This window comes from Larimichthys crocea, chromosome XIV, assembly GCF_000972845.2.
Source record: "Larimichthys crocea isolate SSNF chromosome XIV, L_crocea_2.0, whole genome shotgun sequence".
Classification (NCBI taxonomy): domain Eukaryota; kingdom Metazoa; phylum Chordata; class Actinopteri; family Sciaenidae; genus Larimichthys; species Larimichthys crocea.
In genome coordinates, this window is record NC_040024.1 from 13,906,557 (window position 1) to 13,926,583 (window position 20,027).

Sequence of the window (20,027 nt, forward strand, 5' to 3'; positions counted from 1 at the left end):
CTTTTTACAGTTTACCGCCCCTCCTACCTGACAAGGTGGAGACAGGCATTGGCAACGCCCCTCCTACCTGAACACGGTGAGGGACGGATTGTGCTTAAGCCCCCCTACCCTGAACAGGTGGGCACGGATGCTAAGTCCTCTACCTGAAACAAGGTTGAGGGACCGGATTGGCTAAGCCCCCTCCTACCTGAACAACGGGGACAGATTGGTTAAGCCCCTCCTACCTAAACAGGTGAGGACAGGATGTGGCTAGTCCCTCCCTACCTGAACAAGGTTGAGGACAGGATTGTAAGTCCTCCTACCTGAATCAAGGTGAGGACGGTTGGCTAAGCCCCTCATACCTGAACAAGGTGAGGAAGGATTGGCTAAGCCCCTCTACTCTTAAACAGGTTGAGCCAGCATTGGCTAAGCCCTCCTTACTGCACAAGTTGCGGGACAGGATTGGCTAGGCCCCTCCTACTGAACAAGTCTGAGACAGGATGGCTAAGCCGCCCTCCTACCTGAAACAAGGTGAAGGACGATTGCTAAAAGCCCCTCTCCCTGAACAGGTGAGACAGGAATTGGCTAAGCCCCTCCTTACCTAAACAAGTGAGGCACAGGACTTGGCTAAGTCCTCCTACCTGAACCAAGGTGGAGGACAGGATGCTAAGCCCTCCTACTGAACAAGTGAGTGAGGGACAGGATGGCTAGCCCCTCCTCTAAAACAAGGTGCGGACAGGATTGGCTAAGTCCTCCTACCTGCAACAGGTTGGAGGACAGGGATTGGCTAAGTCCCTCCTCCTGAACAACCGTGAGGACCAGGTTGGCTACGTCTCTCCTACTGAACAGGTGAGGACAGGACTTGGCTAAAGTCCATCCTACCGAAACCAAGGTGAGGCCAGGATTGGCTAATAGTCTCTCTACCTGAACAAGGTGAGGACGGATTGTGCTAAGTCTCTCCTACCCTGAACAAGGTGAGGAAGATTGGCTAAGTCTTCTCTACCTGAACAGGTGAGGACAGGATCTGGCTCGGCTACCTACATTCAAGATGAGAGATTAAAGAGGTATGCTTCACACCCCACAACACACATAATGTGTGTCTCCTATATTTGTGCTGACAATCCATATGGATTTCTTAAAACAACACACCCTTTATCTCTGACTTTTAACTGTATATGACATACCCTTTTTAACAATTTTACACTCATGCACTATTATTTATTACCAACAAAACATTTAATATCTGTATTGAATGAATGAAAACTAATAGCCACAGGGTAACATATAATATCATTTTCAAAACCATATTATTATTTTTTTTTTATTTTCTTCTCCGCAGCACTGTCTAAAACCTGGACGTAGTCTCCGTGACGTCCCCCAGCATGTCTAAAACCTGGACGTAGTCTCCGTGACTCCCCACAGACTGTCTCTAAAACCTGGACGTAGTCTCCGTTGACGTCCCCGCAGACTGTCTAAAACCTGGACGTAGTCTCCCTGACGTCCCCGCAGACCGTCTAAAAACCTGGACGTAGTCTCCGTGACGTCCCCACAGACCGTCTAAAAACCTGGACGTAGTCTCCTGACGTCCACAGACTGTCTAAAACCTGGACGTAGTCTCCGTGACGTCCCCGGCAGACTGTCTAATAACCGGACGTAGTCCCCCGTGACGTCCCCGCAGACCGTCTAAAACCTGGAGTAGTCTCCGTGACGTCCCCACAGACTGTCTAAAAACTGGACCGTAGTCTCTGTGACGTCCCCGCAGACTGTCTAAAACCTGGACGTATCTCCCGTGACGTCCCCGCAGACTGTCTAAAACCTGGACGTAGTCTCCCTGAAGTCCCCGCAGACTGTCTTTAACCCCTGGACGTTAGTCTTCGTGACGTCCCCAGACTGGTCTAAAACTGGACGTAGTCTCCGGACGTCCCCACAGCCGTCTAAACCTGGACGTAGTCTCCTGACGTCCCACAGACGTCTAACCTGGACGTAGTTCTCTGACGTCCCCGCAAGACTGTCTAAAACTGGGAGTCGTCTCTCGTGACGTCCCCACAGACTGTCTAAAACTGAACGTAGTCTCCGTGACGTCCCCACACTGTCTAAAACCTGGCCCGAGTCTCCGTGATCCCCACCGACACGTCTATACCTGGACGTAGTCTCCTGACGTCCACGCAGCGACCGTCTAAAACCTGGACGTGTCTCCCGTGACGTCCCCGCGGACTGTCTAAAACTGGACGTATAAAGTCTCTGACGACGTCTCCCAGCAGACTGTCTAAAAACCTGGACGTAGTCTCCGTGACGTCCCCGCAGACTGTCTAAACCTGGAGGTTTCCGTGAAGTCAAACCACGTCTAAAAACTGGGACGGTGTCTCCGTGCCGTCCCCCGTCAGACTTTCTAAAACCTGGACGTAGTCTCCCTGACGTCCCCGCAGACTGTCTAAAAACCTGGACGTAGTCTCCCTGACGTCCCAAGACTGTCTAAAACCTGGACGTAGTCCCGTGGACGTCCCCACCAGGACTGTTCTATACCTGGACGTAGTCTCCCTGACGTCCCACAGACTGTCTAAAACCTGGACGTAGTTCCTGGTGACGTCCCACAGACCTGTCTAAAACCCTGAACGTAGTCTCCCTGACGTCCCCACAGACTGTCCTAAAACCTGGACGTAGTCTCCCTGACGTCCCCGCAGACCGTCCCTAAAACCTGGACGTAGTCTCCGTGACGTCCCCACAGACTGTCTAAAACCTGGACGTAGTCTCCCGTGACGTCCCCACAGACTGTCTAATACCTGGACGTAGTCTCCCTGACGTCCCCGCAGACCGTCTAAAACCTGGACGTAGTCTCTGAGACGTCCCCGCAGACTGTTCTAAAACCTGGACGTAGTCTCTGAGACGTCCACCACTGTCTAAAACCTGACGAGTCTCTGAGACGTCCCGCGCAGACTGTCTAAAACCTGGACGGTAGTCTCTGAGACGTCCACACGACTGTCTAAAACCTGGACGTAGTCTCTGAGACGTCCCCGCAGACTGTCTAAAACCTGGACGTATCTGCTGTGACGTCCTGCAGACTGTCTAAAACCTGGACGTAGTCTCCGTCACTGTGAATTAAAGTGTGTTAAATCTGGTCGTCACATCTGAATCAGTGGTTTGTGTGTGATTGTGGGTGGGGGGAAAAAAGAAAAGGCAACAGGTGCCTCCAGTTTGAGCGTTACGTACTTCTCTAAGTTACATAGTGTGAGAACAGACGTACGGATGTTCACCTGATCACAGGTCAGTGTGGATCTACAGATCGTGGTGAAAGTTTTCAACCAGAAGAAGAAAAACAACTGCTGCATCAGCACTGTGTGTGTGTGTGTGTGTGTGTGTGTGTGTGTGTGTGTCCTCGGGCTCTCGACGTCTTTTACAAAGCGACACGTTTGAGCTGAATCAGGATTCTTCAGTTTCCTCTGGAGATGTTCGTCTCTCCTCTTCCCTTCAACTTGAAACTGGAGATGTTCTGATCCGAGTAGCAGCAGCTGGTTACAGCTAACACGCTTAGCTTCTGGTTCTGGTTCTGGTTCTGGCTGAACTTCATCTCCTTCGTCTTGCTGCCGTTGATGATGAACTTTGTGATGACTTCATCAGACAAACTTTCAGATCGCTGTGTGAAAGAAAACTCTGATTCTGCTGTGAGCATTAAAGCTGTTAGCGCTTTGTCCGTCTGTTGACTCTCCTGTCATTCGTTTTCAATGGGGCGGCTAGCTTAGCTTAGCATCACAGACAGGACAGCTGACTTTGGTGTTTCCACACAGAGAAGTGACGGGTGCATTGAACAGCGGACGTCCAGTCGCTGCGGTCAGAGTTTGTCCCGCTCTCAAACGACAGATTAAGTTTAATTCCTGAGCAGCTTGATCCGGCTGTAAGTGACAAACGTGAAGCCGGATGAGGAGCGATGAATTCAAACGTTTAATCCCAGAACAAAGAGAAGCTGCGAGCACCGAGCGACACAACAGGATCAGACGTTTCCAATGACCAGCAGCACAGCGTTAAGTCTTCATGGAGCGAACCCACACGTGAAATCCTCAGAGGTTAGGCTGCCGACACGCTTTTAGAAGTCACATCCAACTTTTGGAAGAACGCAGGCCGAGGTCAGTCAAACCTCCACAGAAAGCCTGAAGTGTCTCTGAGACTGTCCAGGTGGATTCATGGACGAAACTCTGATGCGCATTTTCTAAATCTTCCAAGTCTGATTCGCAAAAATGGAGACGCGAAGAAGTTTAATTTGGTACATGAGAGAGAGTGCAGTGGTCGAGAGACATCGGCAGTGGACGAGGAGAGCGAGCGCCAAAGTGAAATGTTTAATAAGAGTTCTGATGGTTTTTAAATTTAGATAGATAAATAGTAATAGTGTGACATCAACAGCTCTGCAGCAGCCACGACCCATGACGGTAAAAAACGCCTCTGTGTTCCTCCTGCACATTTCAAAACCTTTATTTATACTGAAATTTAAGAAAAGTTATCCAGAATAAAACAGAATTTTATATTAGAGAGTGTTAAATACAGTAAAACGCCATAATATTTAATGCCGTATTTTAGAATATAGAATAAAACACCAACCTTATGTTTTAAATCCACAGTACTAACATGCTTTTTCCATGAAAGTGTATTTATTCTGGGAACCACAGCTGCCAGTTTTTCACAGTGCAGGGAAGAAGTTAAGATGGAGAGAGGAGTAGTGCATCATGGGAAGGGTAGTCCTCTAGCAGCAGACGCTAACTAAACTACACTCTAACTATAAGCTCTGTCAAGAAGGAGGAGAGCCTCCAGAACCAAAACTGGGAGCTTGATATCTGAAGAAATGTTCTGGAAGTATCAGCAGCACTCTTCAACACAAGTCTTCATTCACAACGTGTGGCTGTATCCTGTAATCTGACTGAAGGAGAAAGAGACGAGACAGATTCAGATACATTTTCTAAAATGGGTTTATCCAGCAGCATGTGTGGAAGTTAAACGTCACATCTCGACTTTGACACCACGAGATGTCAGAAAAACATTAATCCCGTCGTGTTATCCGCTCGAACGTCACTTTGTTACGTCTGAACTGTTGAAGCGACTTTAATCCTCGACAGTAACGGGATTACAAATGTGCCACGGTTGTCCTTTCATTGAATATCACAGCCGTGGTGGACGCACACGGGCCGGATGTTTCTGTGCTGAGTTAAAGTCAGCGTGCTGTTTTTGTTCTGGAGCTCCCTCATGAATATTCACCACAGATTTGATTTCAAAAACTTCACGTTTCATCTCAGCGAGTCCTTGCATCCTCCCTGCCTGCTGTCCTAGTTGTACCTGCGACAACACACACACACACATTTAAACACACACTTAAACACACACTTTCCCCCCCCCAACAGCGACTGCACCGGTGCCAAGTTGGACTCACTACAAAGAGAAACTTGCGGCGTCTCGGGTGGAGTAATGACACAGATATAAAGGAAGGCGGGACCGCTCGCGCTCTGGCGCTCAGATGGGCGGGATAAGGGACCGGAAAGAGGGGAGGATGGGAAAGAGTCGGGGAGTAGAAAGAGAGGACACACACACATTCAGACAGTCAAACCATATGTGACTAAAGAGTCCTAAAATGTCCCGTTAAATACGTAATATTCGCCACACAGAGCGTCTTCAGTGTCATGTAAAATTCACCTCCAGAGCCGGCGTTTGTGGTGACAAATGACAGAAAAGTGACAGAGAGGGAAAACCTTTTTTTTAAAGGACTGTGCTGCTGCTCATTCAAAAAGATAAAACAAACGCGCAGTTACGAGGAACCGGGAACGTTTGGTCATGAAGAGGTAGAACATGCGGGGAAGACAATGACGGTCCGGTCCTTTAAAGGTTTGTCCGCAAGGTCTTCCCACCTCATGAGCAGATTTTCAAGTAGCCTGTGAAAGGTTGGTGACATTAGGTCCGCGAACGCCTTTAAACAACCGAAGTGGCAGCTGGGAGTTGTGGCCAGAAGATCATCTGTGCCTGTTGTAGCCTCAACCCAAAGATGGAAGCGGTCAACTGAAGAAGAAGAAGATGTGCAGGGGGTTTGAACAGGCCACAGAGAACAAGTTTAGACTGTCAGATTCCTGACAGATGAGTCAGGAATGGGATATGCAAGGTCTTTAGACTCCTGGGCCTGACCGGGGATGCTGTCAGACAGTAAAAGTAAAATCTTGAGGAACACCTGATGACCGACGTGGCCTCTGTGGAGTTGGAAGACTTTTAGGAAAACCTCACATATTGCTGGATCTGGATGGAAATCCATTGATGGATGGATGAGTAAGTGTGTTGGATGCTGGCGTCGTGCTCTAATTTCAGCCTGTTGTCTTAATTCAAGTGCCGCCATCGTGAACTTACCGCTTCTTCTTCTTCTTCCCCGAATTGCAACATGAAGAACATTAGCTCCAACATTTCACTGACAAAAATATAAATATAAATCATGTACATGTGCAGCTTATATTTATATATTGAGGTGTCCACCTCGACCTCTTCAGCTTCCTCGGTGGTCCCTCAGGTACATGCCCCAAAAGGGCGAAACCATCCGAGTACTCACATGGAAGTCTGGGCCACCTCGTGTTGACAGTCAGTAGATAAAATCGTGTTTTACTTGTTTATTATCTTCTAATCTGGTCACTGCAAGTCTTTCTTAAGAATATTTGTTCATATTTGATGCCCTGCTATCACAAACGTATCTCATAAGAGGTATCTTGAGATAAAGGGTCCTCGGTCACTGATGGAAGCTGATGTTCAACACTTACGAGCATCGAAGATGTTGGAGTTTCCTCTTGCTGCTTTGTTGTCTTTGGTGTCGAACAAACAGCGTGACCTGGTTCAGAGAGTTTTTATAGAAGACCGAGCCAAGCATCCAGGACCGGGACACACAAACACGGAGTCAGGACAGCGAGGAGGCGGAGGTGGTACTGCTGCGTTTTCAAACACGACCCCTCTGAGAGGTTCTGGTTGGGAAGTGTGTCAACGAACAGAGATCACACACACACACACACATGAACAGAGCGTTAACGTCTGATATTCTAATTAGCACGACATCAAAACAGGAAAGAGGTCCACCAGCTCCCAGCAGACACAAAGCCTGTCCAACAGCCCTACCTTCACTGCGTGCGCACACCTCAGATCAACGATATAAGAAACTTTTCAGGTCATTTCTGCTTCAGGGAGAAAAAGCGTGAAGTTGTCATTGCTTGCAGATTTCAGTCTCTTTGTTCATTCTGACAGCAGTTTCCCCCCTTTAGCGATTCACTGCTAAAGAATGCAACAAACCTAAAGTGAAACTTGATTCAGGTGCCTGACTTTCATAAACCACACTGTGAATCCACACAGCATGGAAACTTTATGAAGACACAAAGATGTTATTGGATATTATCATTCATGTAACCTTGTGGCGGGAGGCCAGGTGCCCTACTGTCACCCTGATTCAATCTGACCCGCAGGGGGGGAACCTTCCTCCCAGAGGGAAGCTGATTCCCAGGGGACCGAGGGGCTGATGGACACACCAAGGACAGTTAACAAAGCCCCCACCGATGGAGCTCGGCTGTGAGGAGAAGTTTTACAACTTCAGCCATGAATACATCTTTATCATTTTGCATGATAACAACCCAAAATGACTCTTTTCATTGTCCATTTGGAAACATTTGGAAAGTCACATTCCTGTAGAGATATACGTGCTTTCAAGGACTCCACTGAGCATGCTCGAGGAAGGCCGAGGAACTAAAAGAGGTGAATGGGGCTCCATCTTTGAGCCAGCATACTCACCTACTGCGTATGCATTTGGTACACCAGCAGTACAGTGGCTCAGAGAAAAACGCTCCAGAAGGTCATCAACACCGCTCAAAGGACTGTCGGCTGCCCTCTCCCAGCACTGGAAGACCTGCACAGATCCAGAACATCATCAGGGACACTTCACACCCTGGTCACCCCTTGTTTGTAATGCTGCCTTCAGGCAGACGATACAGAGCCACTGGTGCTAGAACAAATAGATTCAAACACAGTTTTTATCCAAATGCAATAGCCACTGTGAATGCTGCCAAAAAATGATGTGCACAATGTTTTAATGTTTTACGTAATGGGTGCATGCTCCTTTTAGCATATTTAGTATTTATTTTGATTTTAGCATATGTTTAATTTTATTATTTTAGTACATTTTAATGTCTCAGGTATCTTTATTCTTATTTATTCTAGTTATTTTAACACTCACTAGTCACTTTAACGCTAGGAATTTATTTATTTATTTATTTTTTTGCACTGACTGACTAGAAGCACTTTCAATCTCGTTGTACCTGTGACAATGACAATAAAGATCTATTCTTCTATTCTCTTCTATTCTTCAGTCCTCCTGCACGTGTCCATGCAGTGACCTCATCTGTCTGTTCATTTATCTGTTGTAACTATATTTATCTTTGCTGCTCAAAGAGAAACTTTTTGTTACAGTGATGAAAAGTGAGAGAACACAACAGCTATGACAACAAACAAGCAAAATAATGCAACCATCGGTCTGCAGTTATTATGTAATGAGTCTCTCAGACCTTTGACCCTTATTGTTGGACTATTGTTGTCATCAGACTTGAACCTCCGTCCTTAATTCTACAAAGTGATGAGAAGACGGCAAAGGATGGAAGATGAACTGAACATAGATCCACACGTCGGTCCTCGTCCAATCACATCTGTGCGGCACAGTCGGAGGGAGGAGTCAAACGATGGAGAATCTTACAGTGAGTGCATATATGAGAGCGAGAGAAAAGTGGAGTTTGATAAAGAGGTGGAGAGAAAGAAGAGAGGCACAGAGCGGAGGAAAGAAAGAAAAGAAGATACAGGATGAAGACATGAAGAAGAAGAAGAGAGAGAACGGGAAGGAGAAATAAAAGAAGAAAGGGTCAGTCTGCTTTATATGAATAATGTTCATTTATCAAAATAATGAAGGTTTTTTTAATCATTTGTTAATATTCATAATGTTTTCTGATTTTAATATTCAAGCACAACAATATATAATATAATATACAGTTTCTACGTGAATGATGAGCTGCTCGTGTCTGTTTGTAATAATTAATATTCTATCTGTGGATGAAAGTCATCCAAAGAAACAAAATGAAGTGATGAAAAAAAATAAAAATTTACATTATGTGTAGAGATAAAGATATAAATTATATGATGAATTGTTTCTGTAAATGTAAAGACAATAAATACATTAGAGCATAAACAACCACTAATACTTGTAATAATAGTTTATATAGTTTAATATTTGAATCCTAATATCTTTAGTGATTAATAACTTGAGGACAAATTAATGAATAGATATTTAAGAAACATAAGAAATATTGATATTACAGTAAATCACTATATAATTAACCTACCATCACACTTATGTGAACCAAATAATTAAAGAAGCCTATAATTATTATAAAGTGAAATCATGAACTGTCCAATCAAACAGAGGTTCAGATTATTTGACCAATCAGGAGGCTGAGCTGATGTGTTTGTTGTGACTGCAGGACGGAGACATGAGGATGACTCCAGACTCTGAGGAGGTACAGACTACATACATGTTATCTTTGTGTTACTATCAAATACATAACTCTGTCTGACAGGAGCATATGAATAATCCTGTTTACCAGTCCATCAGGTGCACCGTGTCCAGCTGCAGCTGTGTGTGTTTCAAACCAGGAGGTGTCCAACTCAGGTCATGTGACTGCTGTGGACACGGCTGGGTGGCACACGGTAAGACACGACAACACACGTGTCAACCCACAATGCAGCCGTCCTCTAAAGATGTTTCTCTTCAGTGCAGGCGTCAACAAAAATGTATATTCCCACGATGAAAGTGTCTGTCAGAGGTCATGTGACCAACAGTTTAGTGTGTGTGGCGCTCACGTCGCGAAGGAACTCTGCAGTTTGACAGCGACACAAAGTTGGACCGACTTCACCCACTGCAGATGTGTTCAGTCGCTGTGGTGACATGAAGTCAGGTGTCGCTGTCATCGCATCACTGCGAGCATCTGGAGAGAGCATCTGCACACACACACACACACACACACACACACACACACACACATGTCAGTTAACTTTAATAAAAATGAAAAAACATTTAGGTTGTATCACAATAACTCAGCTCTCTTTATGTATGTATATATACAGTATATATGTGATTTCATTTGAAGTCTTCATTGAGGTCGTAACTCTAACATCATATTTCACCAACAACAACCGCGTGACAGTTTAATCCGTCCTCTTCGTTCCCCTCCAGCCTTGGAGAAGCTCCATTTTCAGGCCCAGCAGCCCTCCAGTTGCTGCCCAGCAGAGGTGGCCCTTCCTGGGCTGGTGTTCGACCTGAGCTCCCTGGTCCTATACGGAGCTCAGGCCGTTCCCGTTCGGATAAAAATCCTGCTGGACCGTCTCTACAGCGTCCTGACCCCTGAGCAGGTACGCCTGGTTGTGTGGTATGGTATATAATTATTACATGTGGTTGTATGGTGGAGTGTAGTTTACGTTTGATGTGTAACAATAACTTTTTGTCTCAGGTCAGTGACATACTGCACACACTAGGCTGGAGTTTGGGGGATTATGTTAGAGGCTACATGCTGCAGGTAAGCATAGTTGATTTCTTTGGTCATGAATCAGTCCTCTTGATTTACAGATTGGTGTCTGTTGACACTGAGGTTTATTTCTCTCCAGTTTCCCAGTGGGAAGGTGTTGGACCGCTGGTTGATGGTGACCCCTGAAGAAGAACTGCTCATCCTCAAACAGTTCTTTCGCTTCGGCGAGACACGCCCCATAGTCGAGTTGATGACGCTTCAGTGCCTGGCGGGCGACAATTACCTCTCTGATCCAGAGCTCAACCCGACCCCGAAGAGCTGCCGGTCAAACGCCGGCATGTTCTTTGGACGGAACGGGGGAACAACTCCAGGATCTCTGAGGAAAGCAAGAGGAGATTCACATTTAGAGGCCGGCGTCTGCCGTTTTAAGAGAGACGGTCCTGCTGACCACAACGACGCGGACCATCATTTTGAAAACTTCCCAGGTGGACAGTCCTTGCTTCTGCCTTTCCACTTTCCAAGCTCCGCCATTCGTCATTCGGTTCCTCCCACCAAGGTAACTTCCTAATAACCCTTTCACCGAGTTTTTACAACATAGTTTGACTTAGTGTGACGTCCCTTCTTCTCGTTTGTCTCTCCTCAGGAGCTTCCTCCTCCCAGTAAGATAACCCAGTGCCTACGGAAGCCCACCGGGACCAAACTGGTCGAGAGATATAGGCATGAAGGACAAAGAAGAGATCAAGAAGCTGATCAGAAATCTGATCGTTTAAAAATCAAAGCAGACCCTGACAAGCCAAACCCAGCCCTGTCGACGTGGCATCAGAACCACAAGCTTGACCTTGACCTTCACAGGAGCATGGCCAACACCTCCTCACTCGCCCCCGCGTTAAACCCCTCACTTATCCCTACTTCTTCCCCACAGCATCCGTCTACTTCCTCCTCGCTGAAGATTTCCCAGAAGTTCCAGGGCTCATCTTCCTACTCTTTCAATCCTTTCCCATCCTCCTCCTGCTCCTTCCTCTGTCCTCTTCCTACCTCCTCCTCCTTCTCTTCCTCCCTTCATCCTCTACCCTCTTCCCTCTGCTCCCTCCCTCCACCGGCAGGAGGTCGGAAGGGAAGGGTGTGTTGTGGCGTTTGTGGGAAAAGCTTCTATGACAAAGGTAGGAATGATGATGTTTCTGTGTCTTCTGTCTGTCCAGTCACGTGGAGTCTTGAAGGTCCACACAGTTCAGTTTGACATCCTCTTGGAGTTCCACAGGGCTGATCGTCTTCCTTCCCAGGGTTAATTTCAGGGTCTATGACTGATGTCATGTCTTGAGATTCAGCAGGGTTCAACATCAGATTGTCTACTTACAAGGGTTAATTGTTTTGGTGTCCCACAGCTTTAGACAATTCAAGGTCCTCAACTGATCTTTTGTCCTGGAGATCCAGGCTCCAATTTAAGTTACTCAGCTCTTGTCTTCAGGTTCTACATGGTTCAGTTCATCAAGGTCCTCAAATGATCTTTTTTCTAGGTATTCCACAAGGTTCAATTTGCAGCTTTCTCCTGATCTTGTATCTTGGGATCCACAGGGTTCAACTTAAGTTTCTAAGTCCTTGTATGTTTGGGTTCCTCGTGGTTCAGTTCAAGGTCCTTAACTGATCTTGTGTTATGTCGTTCCAGAGGGTTAAACTTGAAGTCCTCTTCTAATTTTGCATCTTGGGAATCCACAGGGTCCATTTGAAGTCACTCAGCCCTTGTGTCTTCAGGTTCTACGTGGTTCAGTTCAAGGTCCACACGGTTCCACAACTTCAGGCAGTTCAACTAGACTAGATTTCCATTTCCTCGTAGTTTCCATCCCAGGAACAGTTTCTGTGTGAAGTCAGTTAACACAAGCACTCTCTTCCTTCTGTTTGTGCAGGAACCCTGAAGATCCACTACAATGCTGTCCACTTAAAGATCAAACATTGTTGCACGGTAGCAGGCTGCACCATGGTCTTCAGCTCGTTGCGTAGCCGAAACCGACACAGCGCCAACCCAAACCCACGACTACACACAGGTGCCAGCAGAGACGCACACACCACACATAGAAACACACACTGTGAAACACAGATCCACAAGGACAAACGTGCTTCTGAAAACATGCACGACACTGAACCACGTGAGTTTAGGGAGAAAGAGATCAGCAACACACTTTGGCGACAGGAGGATGATTCACCAGTGTGTGTACACTCCCTGAAAAATGAGTTAAACGGCCATGCAAACCCCCAACATGGCTGCCGGGACAACACACCTGCTCAAGCCGACTCCCCTCCTCCGACTCTGAGCCAAGACGCCAACCAGAACTTCACCCTGAGTGACTCTACGTCCAGATCGGACCCCCAGGCACTGCCGCCAACTCCACTCCTCCCAGCTTGCAGTACTTCTTCGCTGGGCTCACCTCCGTCCCTCGTCCCCCTAGTGATTCCTGAAGTGGAGAGGACCGAATCCCGCCGTCACCCTCTCAGGCTTCACGCCGACCGCCCCGCACCTGCACGCTTCCCGGGCCCAACCCCTGTCACCATGGCAACGTGCAACAGTCAACCCATGTCACGTGACTATTGTGCCATAGAAGGGAAACACGGAGAGGCGCTGACCAATCAGCTGCAGTTGTGGTGGGAGTCAGGCGACCTCGCGCCAAAGAAGAAGTCCAGGAAGTCGAGCATGCCGGTGAAAATAGAAAGAGAGAAGGAAGAGGGGATGAATGAGGAAGAGGAGTGTCGAAGACCTTAACACGAGTTCAGACAGTGTCAGATGTATGTGCAGATCACAGTACTGCAACATGAGCGTCCGTCTGATTAAAGAAACAAGCGTGCAGCTTGAACGTGTTCCGTCTCTGTTGATAAACGCTGTTTTATTTCCCAGCATGCTGCTGTGTGCGGGGGGCGCCCCCAGTGTTTGCTGTCTGTTACTGCACGTACAATAAAAACTAAAACCAAAACATTCAGCCCAGTTTGCATTTCTCTTTTAAGGGGCAGTCTTTAATAATTATAACATGATGTATTGCACATAGTTCTTCATTTCATATTTTATAAAATAATTAACACATAATAAACATTTTTATTTCTACTTTTTATATAGTTTTCTATTTGTATAGATGTTAACTTCTGAACACAGAAATAGATTTAATTTCTATGCACATATTTCAGGTCCATGCAAAAATATTTTAGCATCTTTTAATTCAGATTTATGTATATTATGGCCACTTTACCTTTAAATAAAGTATAATCTAATCTAATAAATTCCACTTATTAATGCTGATTTATGATGTTTGTAGTAAATAAAACATTTTTAGTAGAAACATGTAGAAACAGCTGTTTATCATTTACATCTTATATTGTATTCATTGTTCATATTTAATATAATTTATTGTTTTATATATTTTCATTGATCAAACTTTACAGGAAGAGGACAAAGCGAACGGAACCTTTGTTCTGGTCTTTGTTTCTACACGGACGACACAAACCGGAAGCACGTTGGTCAGGTAAACAGTGCTCGGGGTTCACGTGCATGAGATCAGCTGTTTGAGGTGAGATCAGCTGTTTGCGGTGTGATCAGCTGTTTGCGGTGTGATCAGCTGTTTGAGGTGTGATCAGCTGTTTGAGGTGTGATCAGCTGTTTGCGGTGTGATCAGCTGTTTGCGGTGTGATCAGCTGACCGGTGGGCTCCCGGTGAGATGTCTCGCGGTGACGCTCTGCGGGGGCTCGTCACCGACAGGCTCGCCGCCGCCTCGCGGGAAATCTTGGCGGGCGTGGACAGAATCGTGGCCGGATATGAGGAGGAGGCGGCGGGCTTCAGGCGGGAGATCGCCCGGCAGAGGAGGCAGCTGGAGCGGCTGCTGCAGCCGAGGGCCGCCCTCAGGAAGACAGGTGGGTCATGGATCTCAACATTAGAGTGGTCCATAGAGCAGACATGAACAATGGCTTCTTCTCCAGGTGTGAAGCGCGGCAGGAGCCTCGGCTCGGAAGAGGGAGGTGAAGAAGATGATGAGGAGGAAGAGGAGGAGGAGGAAGAGGACGGGACTCCTGAACCACCAGAGAAGCTGCAAGAGTCAACGAATCAAACGCCACCAAGGTGCGTCTGTCAACAAACGGGAAAGTGACACAGGAAGTACAGTTTGATTCTTTCTGATGGTTTCAGTTTTTCATTCAACACCAAGTTAGTTTCCATCCGTCCATCCATCTGTCCGTCCATCCGTCCATCTGTCCATCCGTCTGTCCATCCATCTGTCCGTCCATCCGTCCATCTGTCCATCCGTCCATCCATCTGTCCGTCCATCCGTCCATCCATCTGTCAATCCATCTATCTGTCCGTCCATCTGTCCATCCGTCTGTCCATCCATCTGTCCGTCCATCTGTCCATCCATCCGTCTGTCCATCTGTCCATCCATCCATCTGTCCATCCATCTGTCCGTCCATCTGTCCATCCATCCATCTGTCCATCCATCTGTCCATCCATCTGTCAATCCATCTGTCCATTCATCCACCTGTCCGTCCATCTGTCCATCCATCCATCTGTCCATCCATCTGTCCATCCATCCGTCCATCCATCATCCATACATCCGTCCATCCATCTGTCCATCCATCCATCCGTCTGTCCATCCATCATCCATCCATCTGTCCATCCGTCCATTATCCACCCACTCATCCATCCATCCATCCATCATCCATCCGTTGTCCGTCCGTCCATCCATTATCCACCATCCATCCGTCCATCCATTATCCGTCCGTCCATCTATCCACCCATCCATCCATCAATCCATCTATCCATACACCCATCCATCCGTCCATCTGTCCATCCATCCATCCATTATCCACCCACTCATCCATCTATCCATCCATCCATCCATCCGTCCATCATCCATCCGTCCATTATCCACCCACTCATCCATCCATCTATCCATACGTCCGCCCATCCATCCATCATCCGTCCATCCATTATCCACCCATCCGTCCATCCATCCATCATCCATCCATCCGTCGTCTGTCCGTCCGTCCATTATTCATCCATACGTCCGTCCGTCCATCCATTATCCACCCATCCGTCCATCCATACGTCCGTCTGTCCATCCATTATTCATCTGTCCGCCCATCCATCCATTATCCACCCATCCATCCATTCATTATCCATCCGTCCGTCCATCCATTATCCACCCATCCATCTGTCCATCCATTATCCACCCATCCGTCCGCCCATCCATTATCCACCCATCCGTCCATCCATCCATTATCCACCCATCCGTCCGTCCATCCATTATCCATCCATCCATCCATCCATTATCCACCCATCCGTCCGTCCATCCATTATCCACCCATCCGTCCCTCCGTCCATCCATCCATTATCCACCCATCTGTCCATCCATTATCCACCCATCCCTCCGTCCGTCCATCCATTATCTACCCATCCGTCCATCCATTATCCATCCATCCGTCCATCCATCCGTCCGTCCATCCATTATCCACCCATCCGTCTATCCATTATCCACCCATCCATCCGTCTGTCCATCCATCCATTATCCACCCATCCGTCCATCCATTATCCACCCATCCATCCGTCCGTCCATCCATTATCCACCCATCCGTCCATCCATACGTGCGTCCGTCCATCCATTATCCACCCATCCGTCCGTCCATCCATTATCCACCCATCCATCCGTCCGTCCGTCCATTATCCACCCATCCATCCATCCGTCTGTCCATCCATTATCCACCCGTCCGTCCGTCCATCCATTATCCACCCATCCATCCATCCGTCCGTCCGTCCATTATCCACCCGTCTGTCCGTCCATCCATTATTCACCCATCCATCCATCCATCCATCCATCCATCTGTTCATCCATCTGTTCATCCATCCATCCGTCCGTCTATCCAGCAATCCACCGTATTGAGTTACTATCTGGGCGTAATGTATTTGATCCAGTGAACAATGACATTCACGTCTTTCACAGAGGCCAGTGTAAGAAGAAGAAGAAGAAGCCCGGCAGACCTCAGATCAGTGAGCCACAGAACCATGTCGACCTCAGGATCCGGTTCCTGGAGGACGCACAGACCGACGTGGTCTCAAACAGCAGTAAGAGAAGCATGAACTGTCCTCTACGTCTGGTTTAAATGGGTCAGTTAATCCTGTGAGGTTGTTGTCGCTTCATCGCATCTGTCTTTCTTCCGTCAGTTCTTAAAAAATGTCCGGCGCTGAAGCTGAAGTGTTATCGAGAACTGCAGGAGTCAGACTTTGTGGACCTGCTGAAGTCCACCTTCTCTCAGCTCTCCGGAGACGACAAACCTTTTGACATCTTAACGTCAGACAAAAGACGAAGGTTACAGCCTCTGGAGCTGAAGACGCTGACACCAGCCGAGATCCACAGTAGCATCAACAGCATCGGATCGGGGACGTCGACGCTGTACATCAGACTGAAGGTGCTTTATTTATTTTACCCTCAAAGATAGAGAAGCTTTTGATTTTTTACAAATGATTGATCCAAGACCTTTTTTATTCTTTCAGACACAAAAACAACCTGAAGACCCTGTGTCCACCGCGTCTGATGAAAGACATCAAGCGAGGTAATTCAAAGAAAACTTCACCAGTAAGAGGTGAAGCGTACACCATGTGATGATGACAGATGTTGAACCGCTGACAGCTTGGACTGTGTTTTTTTTTAGGTGGCTATAATCTATCTTGTTGCTGCAGCATTTCATTGTTCAGCTTCATGCTAGTCCCCATGTCTGCTTTTCTAAGTTAAGGGTGCTCTAACTGCCATCTACTGTAGGTAATGCGTTAATTGTTGATGGTGGAATGTCTGAAGCTACCTACCTAAAATAACCTGAGCTTACTCTGTAAACACTTCTTAATTTCTTCTCTTGGTTCCCACAGTGACCTTGTTCAGGAAGGCGAAGGTAGCAGAGTTGGATTTATGTCTGGAAGCTCAACATCGCAACCACAAGATGTAGAAACAGAAGATGCTCATGAACCAACTGAGGACTTTGTGGCCTGCTCTACAGCTGAAAGTAAAGTGGACGGTGAGGCGAATGACAGCGGCGATGATTGGAAACGAGACAAGAGTGACGGGGAGCTGAAAGAAAGTGACTCTGAACTACAGTTGAAGACGACAAAGAAACAAAAAAGACGGTCTGGTGTCAAGGCCGCTGAAACAAAGCCTGAGAACAGTGACAATGTTTTTTCCTGTAAAGTGTGCGGAGCTCTGCATGAATCAGAAGTCACGCTTATCAAACACGTCTGGAGTCACATGGACGACCCAGGAGATCTTTGTGGCATGTGCGGAGACCTCTCCGAGTCCGTGGAGACGTTGAAGGATCATCTTCTGAGTCACCACAAAACTGACGACTGTCACATTTGTGGAGAGTCTTTCCTCAATGTCCTCAACCTCAATGAGCATGTGGCTGCCCACTCAGGGGAAAGACCGCACCAATGTGATGTTTGCCATGAGGCCTTCGCATTGAAGGAGTCCCTGGAGAATCACCAGAAACTCCACAAGGCCGATAAGGTGCACCGTTGCTACACTTGCCATAAAGTGTTTGAACTGAAAGAACAGTTAAAAGTTCACTGCAGGATTCACGCCAACAAAAAAACGCACCTCTGCGGCGTGTGCGGTAAATCCCTCAGCGACTACAGATCTTTATCCCGTCACAAGATGACCCACACGGGGGAAAGACCTCACAGCTGTCTGATTTGCGGGAGACGTTTCAAACTTCTCGGCACACTGAGACAACACGAGAAGATTCACACAGACAGAGAGAGGTCGTACCTCTGCGACGTTTGCTGCAAAATGTTCCTGACGAGCAAGCAGCTGCAGATCCACATGAGAACTCACACCAACGAGAAGCCGTACCACTGCGGCGAATGCGGTAAAGGGTTCACCACCAAAGGAGCTTTGACGATTCACATGCGGGTCCACACCGGAGAGACACCGTACCGCTGCCCGGACTGTGGCTGGTGCTTCAAACGAAAGATTAATCTGGACAACCACGTGACGGTCCACTCGGGCTACAAACCATTTGTTTGTGGGATTTGTGGGAAAGCATGCGCTCGCAAAACCTACTTGACAGTCCACATGAGGACCCACAATGGCGAGAGACCATACAAGTGTACCCTCTGTGACAAAGCCTTTACTCAGAGCCACTGTCTGAAAACACACATGAAGAGCCACCTGGTGGCAGAAGCTGCGACGTGACGTTACCACTGTAGAATAATACACAGGTGACTAATTAAAAGAAAAACAGCTGTCAGTTTGCAGCAGTTTGTCTCAGTTCTTGAACATTCTTTTGTGTTTTCATTGTTAAAACGGTACCAATAAAACAAGTCCATTCCATCATGATGCTGTTACCCCTTTGTTGAGGTACTTGCAGCACATTGAACCGGGATGGTGAGGAGCTATAACATTGTCTACAGCCAAATGTAAGATTTCCCACAATCTCCTGTTTGTTTTTGTTTTGTTTTTTTTGTCTGCCTGAAGCTCTTTACTCAAACAAAGCTTGTGTCCTTGTTGTAAACCACAGCGAAGAGAAGCAAGAGAGAATGGCAGAAAGTGAGCAGAGCAGAGGAAAAGGTTAGTACGTTTTCTGTCAGTAAATGTACAGTACGTGACGGAGTGTCAAGACCAAGAAAAGTCTTGTTTTGTTTTGGAATTGTTGGCAAAGTGAACAGGGTTATCCCCCGAAGCCAAGGTGGGGGTGACAGTCCCGCCTACAAACAGATCTAGTACATGTACTTCGGGGTAACGTACGCTTATTTTTTGAAATGCTTTTTGAGCTAGTAGGTGGAGATTGAGGGCAAAATTGACAGATCTCGTTCACACCAGGATGCGATCTGACCTCACTGTGACCTCGAACTAATCCTTATGTGGTCTGACTGATATATTGCAGTCCGATCACAATGTGTTTAGTTTAATTTTTATTCACAGAGCAGTTAAAATAAAAGTATAATCATGTGAAAGCGGACAAATGGTATATAAAAACATATGTATATTAACATTGTATAGAAGTGCAAGTATCATACATTTACAATCTACCAAATACTCCAGACTGACCAAAACCCTGAAGAACTAAAGACTAAAAAAAACAAAAAACATCTAAATGATGACATGACATTTATTTCATTGGTCCAAACATTAGTTAAATGGGTGGGAACTATAAGCAAAGATATGCCAAACCATTGATGGTGCTTTTTCCTTATACGCGTGCGAGGGAAAGTAAATTCTGTCACTGGACATATATACAACATTATACATAGATACATTTGTATCATGAGCAAATAATTCAGAAAGTCATCAACATACAGTTTAAAGAGGAGCGGCCCTCAGAGGAAGTGTTCAGCTTTGGGGCACGGGGCTCTGCTGACGTTTGTACAACTGGTCATATTAGCACAGTGGTATTAAACTCTGAAGGTGGAGGTGCCAAGTCACAAAAATACCAAATTCTTTGCAGTGCTGCTTTACAGATTGATACAATTCTCACAATCTT

The 20,027-nt window shown here is 46.8% G+C and overlaps 2 protein-coding genes across 2 annotated transcripts; both read left to right on the top strand.

Moving 5' to 3' along the window:
* The first annotated feature begins 8,834 nt into the window (after positions 1 to 8,834).
* On the top strand, positions 8,835 to 13,465 carry LOC104938803 (zinc finger protein basonuclin-2-like). Its single transcript, XM_027288052.1, has 8 exons — positions 8,835 to 8,878; positions 9,495 to 9,530; positions 9,618 to 9,720; positions 10,247 to 10,422; positions 10,521 to 10,586; positions 10,675 to 11,091; positions 11,179 to 11,695; positions 12,437 to 13,465. The coding sequence occupies exons 2-8, from the start codon at positions 9,504 to 9,506 to the stop codon at positions 13,285 to 13,287; spliced, it is 2,157 nt and encodes a 718-aa protein (XP_027143853.1). The 5' UTR covers positions 8,835 to 8,878; positions 9,495 to 9,503; the 3' UTR covers positions 13,288 to 13,465.
* Positions 13,466 to 14,004: 539 nt separating this feature from the next.
* On the top strand, positions 14,005 to 18,798 carry LOC104938802 (zinc finger protein 2 homolog). Its single transcript, XM_010755254.3, has 6 exons — positions 14,005 to 14,423; positions 14,490 to 14,628; positions 16,502 to 16,623; positions 16,723 to 16,967; positions 17,053 to 17,111; positions 17,422 to 18,798. The coding sequence occupies exons 1-6, from the start codon at positions 14,231 to 14,233 to the stop codon at positions 18,737 to 18,739; spliced, it is 2,076 nt and encodes a 691-aa protein (XP_010753556.3). The 5' UTR covers positions 14,005 to 14,230; the 3' UTR covers positions 18,740 to 18,798.
* Positions 18,799 to 20,027: the final 1,229 nt, after the last annotated feature.

Coding starts and splice junctions, on each gene's coding strand:
- LOC104938803 (XM_027288052.1), top strand. CDS start 9,504: ATGAGGATGACTCCAGACTCTGAGGAG. Junction 10,587..10,674: donor TTAGAGGCTACATGCTGCAG/GTAAGCATAGTT, acceptor ATTTCTCTCCAG/TTTCCCAGTGGGAAGGTGTT. Junction 11,092..11,178: donor ATTCGGTTCCTCCCACCAAG/GTAACTTCCTAA, acceptor GTCTCTCCTCAG/GAGCTTCCTCCTCCCAGTAA.
- LOC104938802 (XM_010755254.3), top strand. CDS start 14,231: ATGTCTCGCGGTGACGCTCTGCGGGGGCTCGTCACCGACAGGCTCGCC. Junction 16,624..16,722: donor CGACGTGGTCTCAAACAGCA/GTAAGAGAAGCA, acceptor TTCTTCCGTCAG/TTCTTAAAAAATGTCCGGCG. Junction 17,112..17,421: donor GATGAAAGACATCAAGCGAG/GTAATTCAAAGA, acceptor TGGTTCCCACAG/TGACCTTGTTCAGGAAGGCG.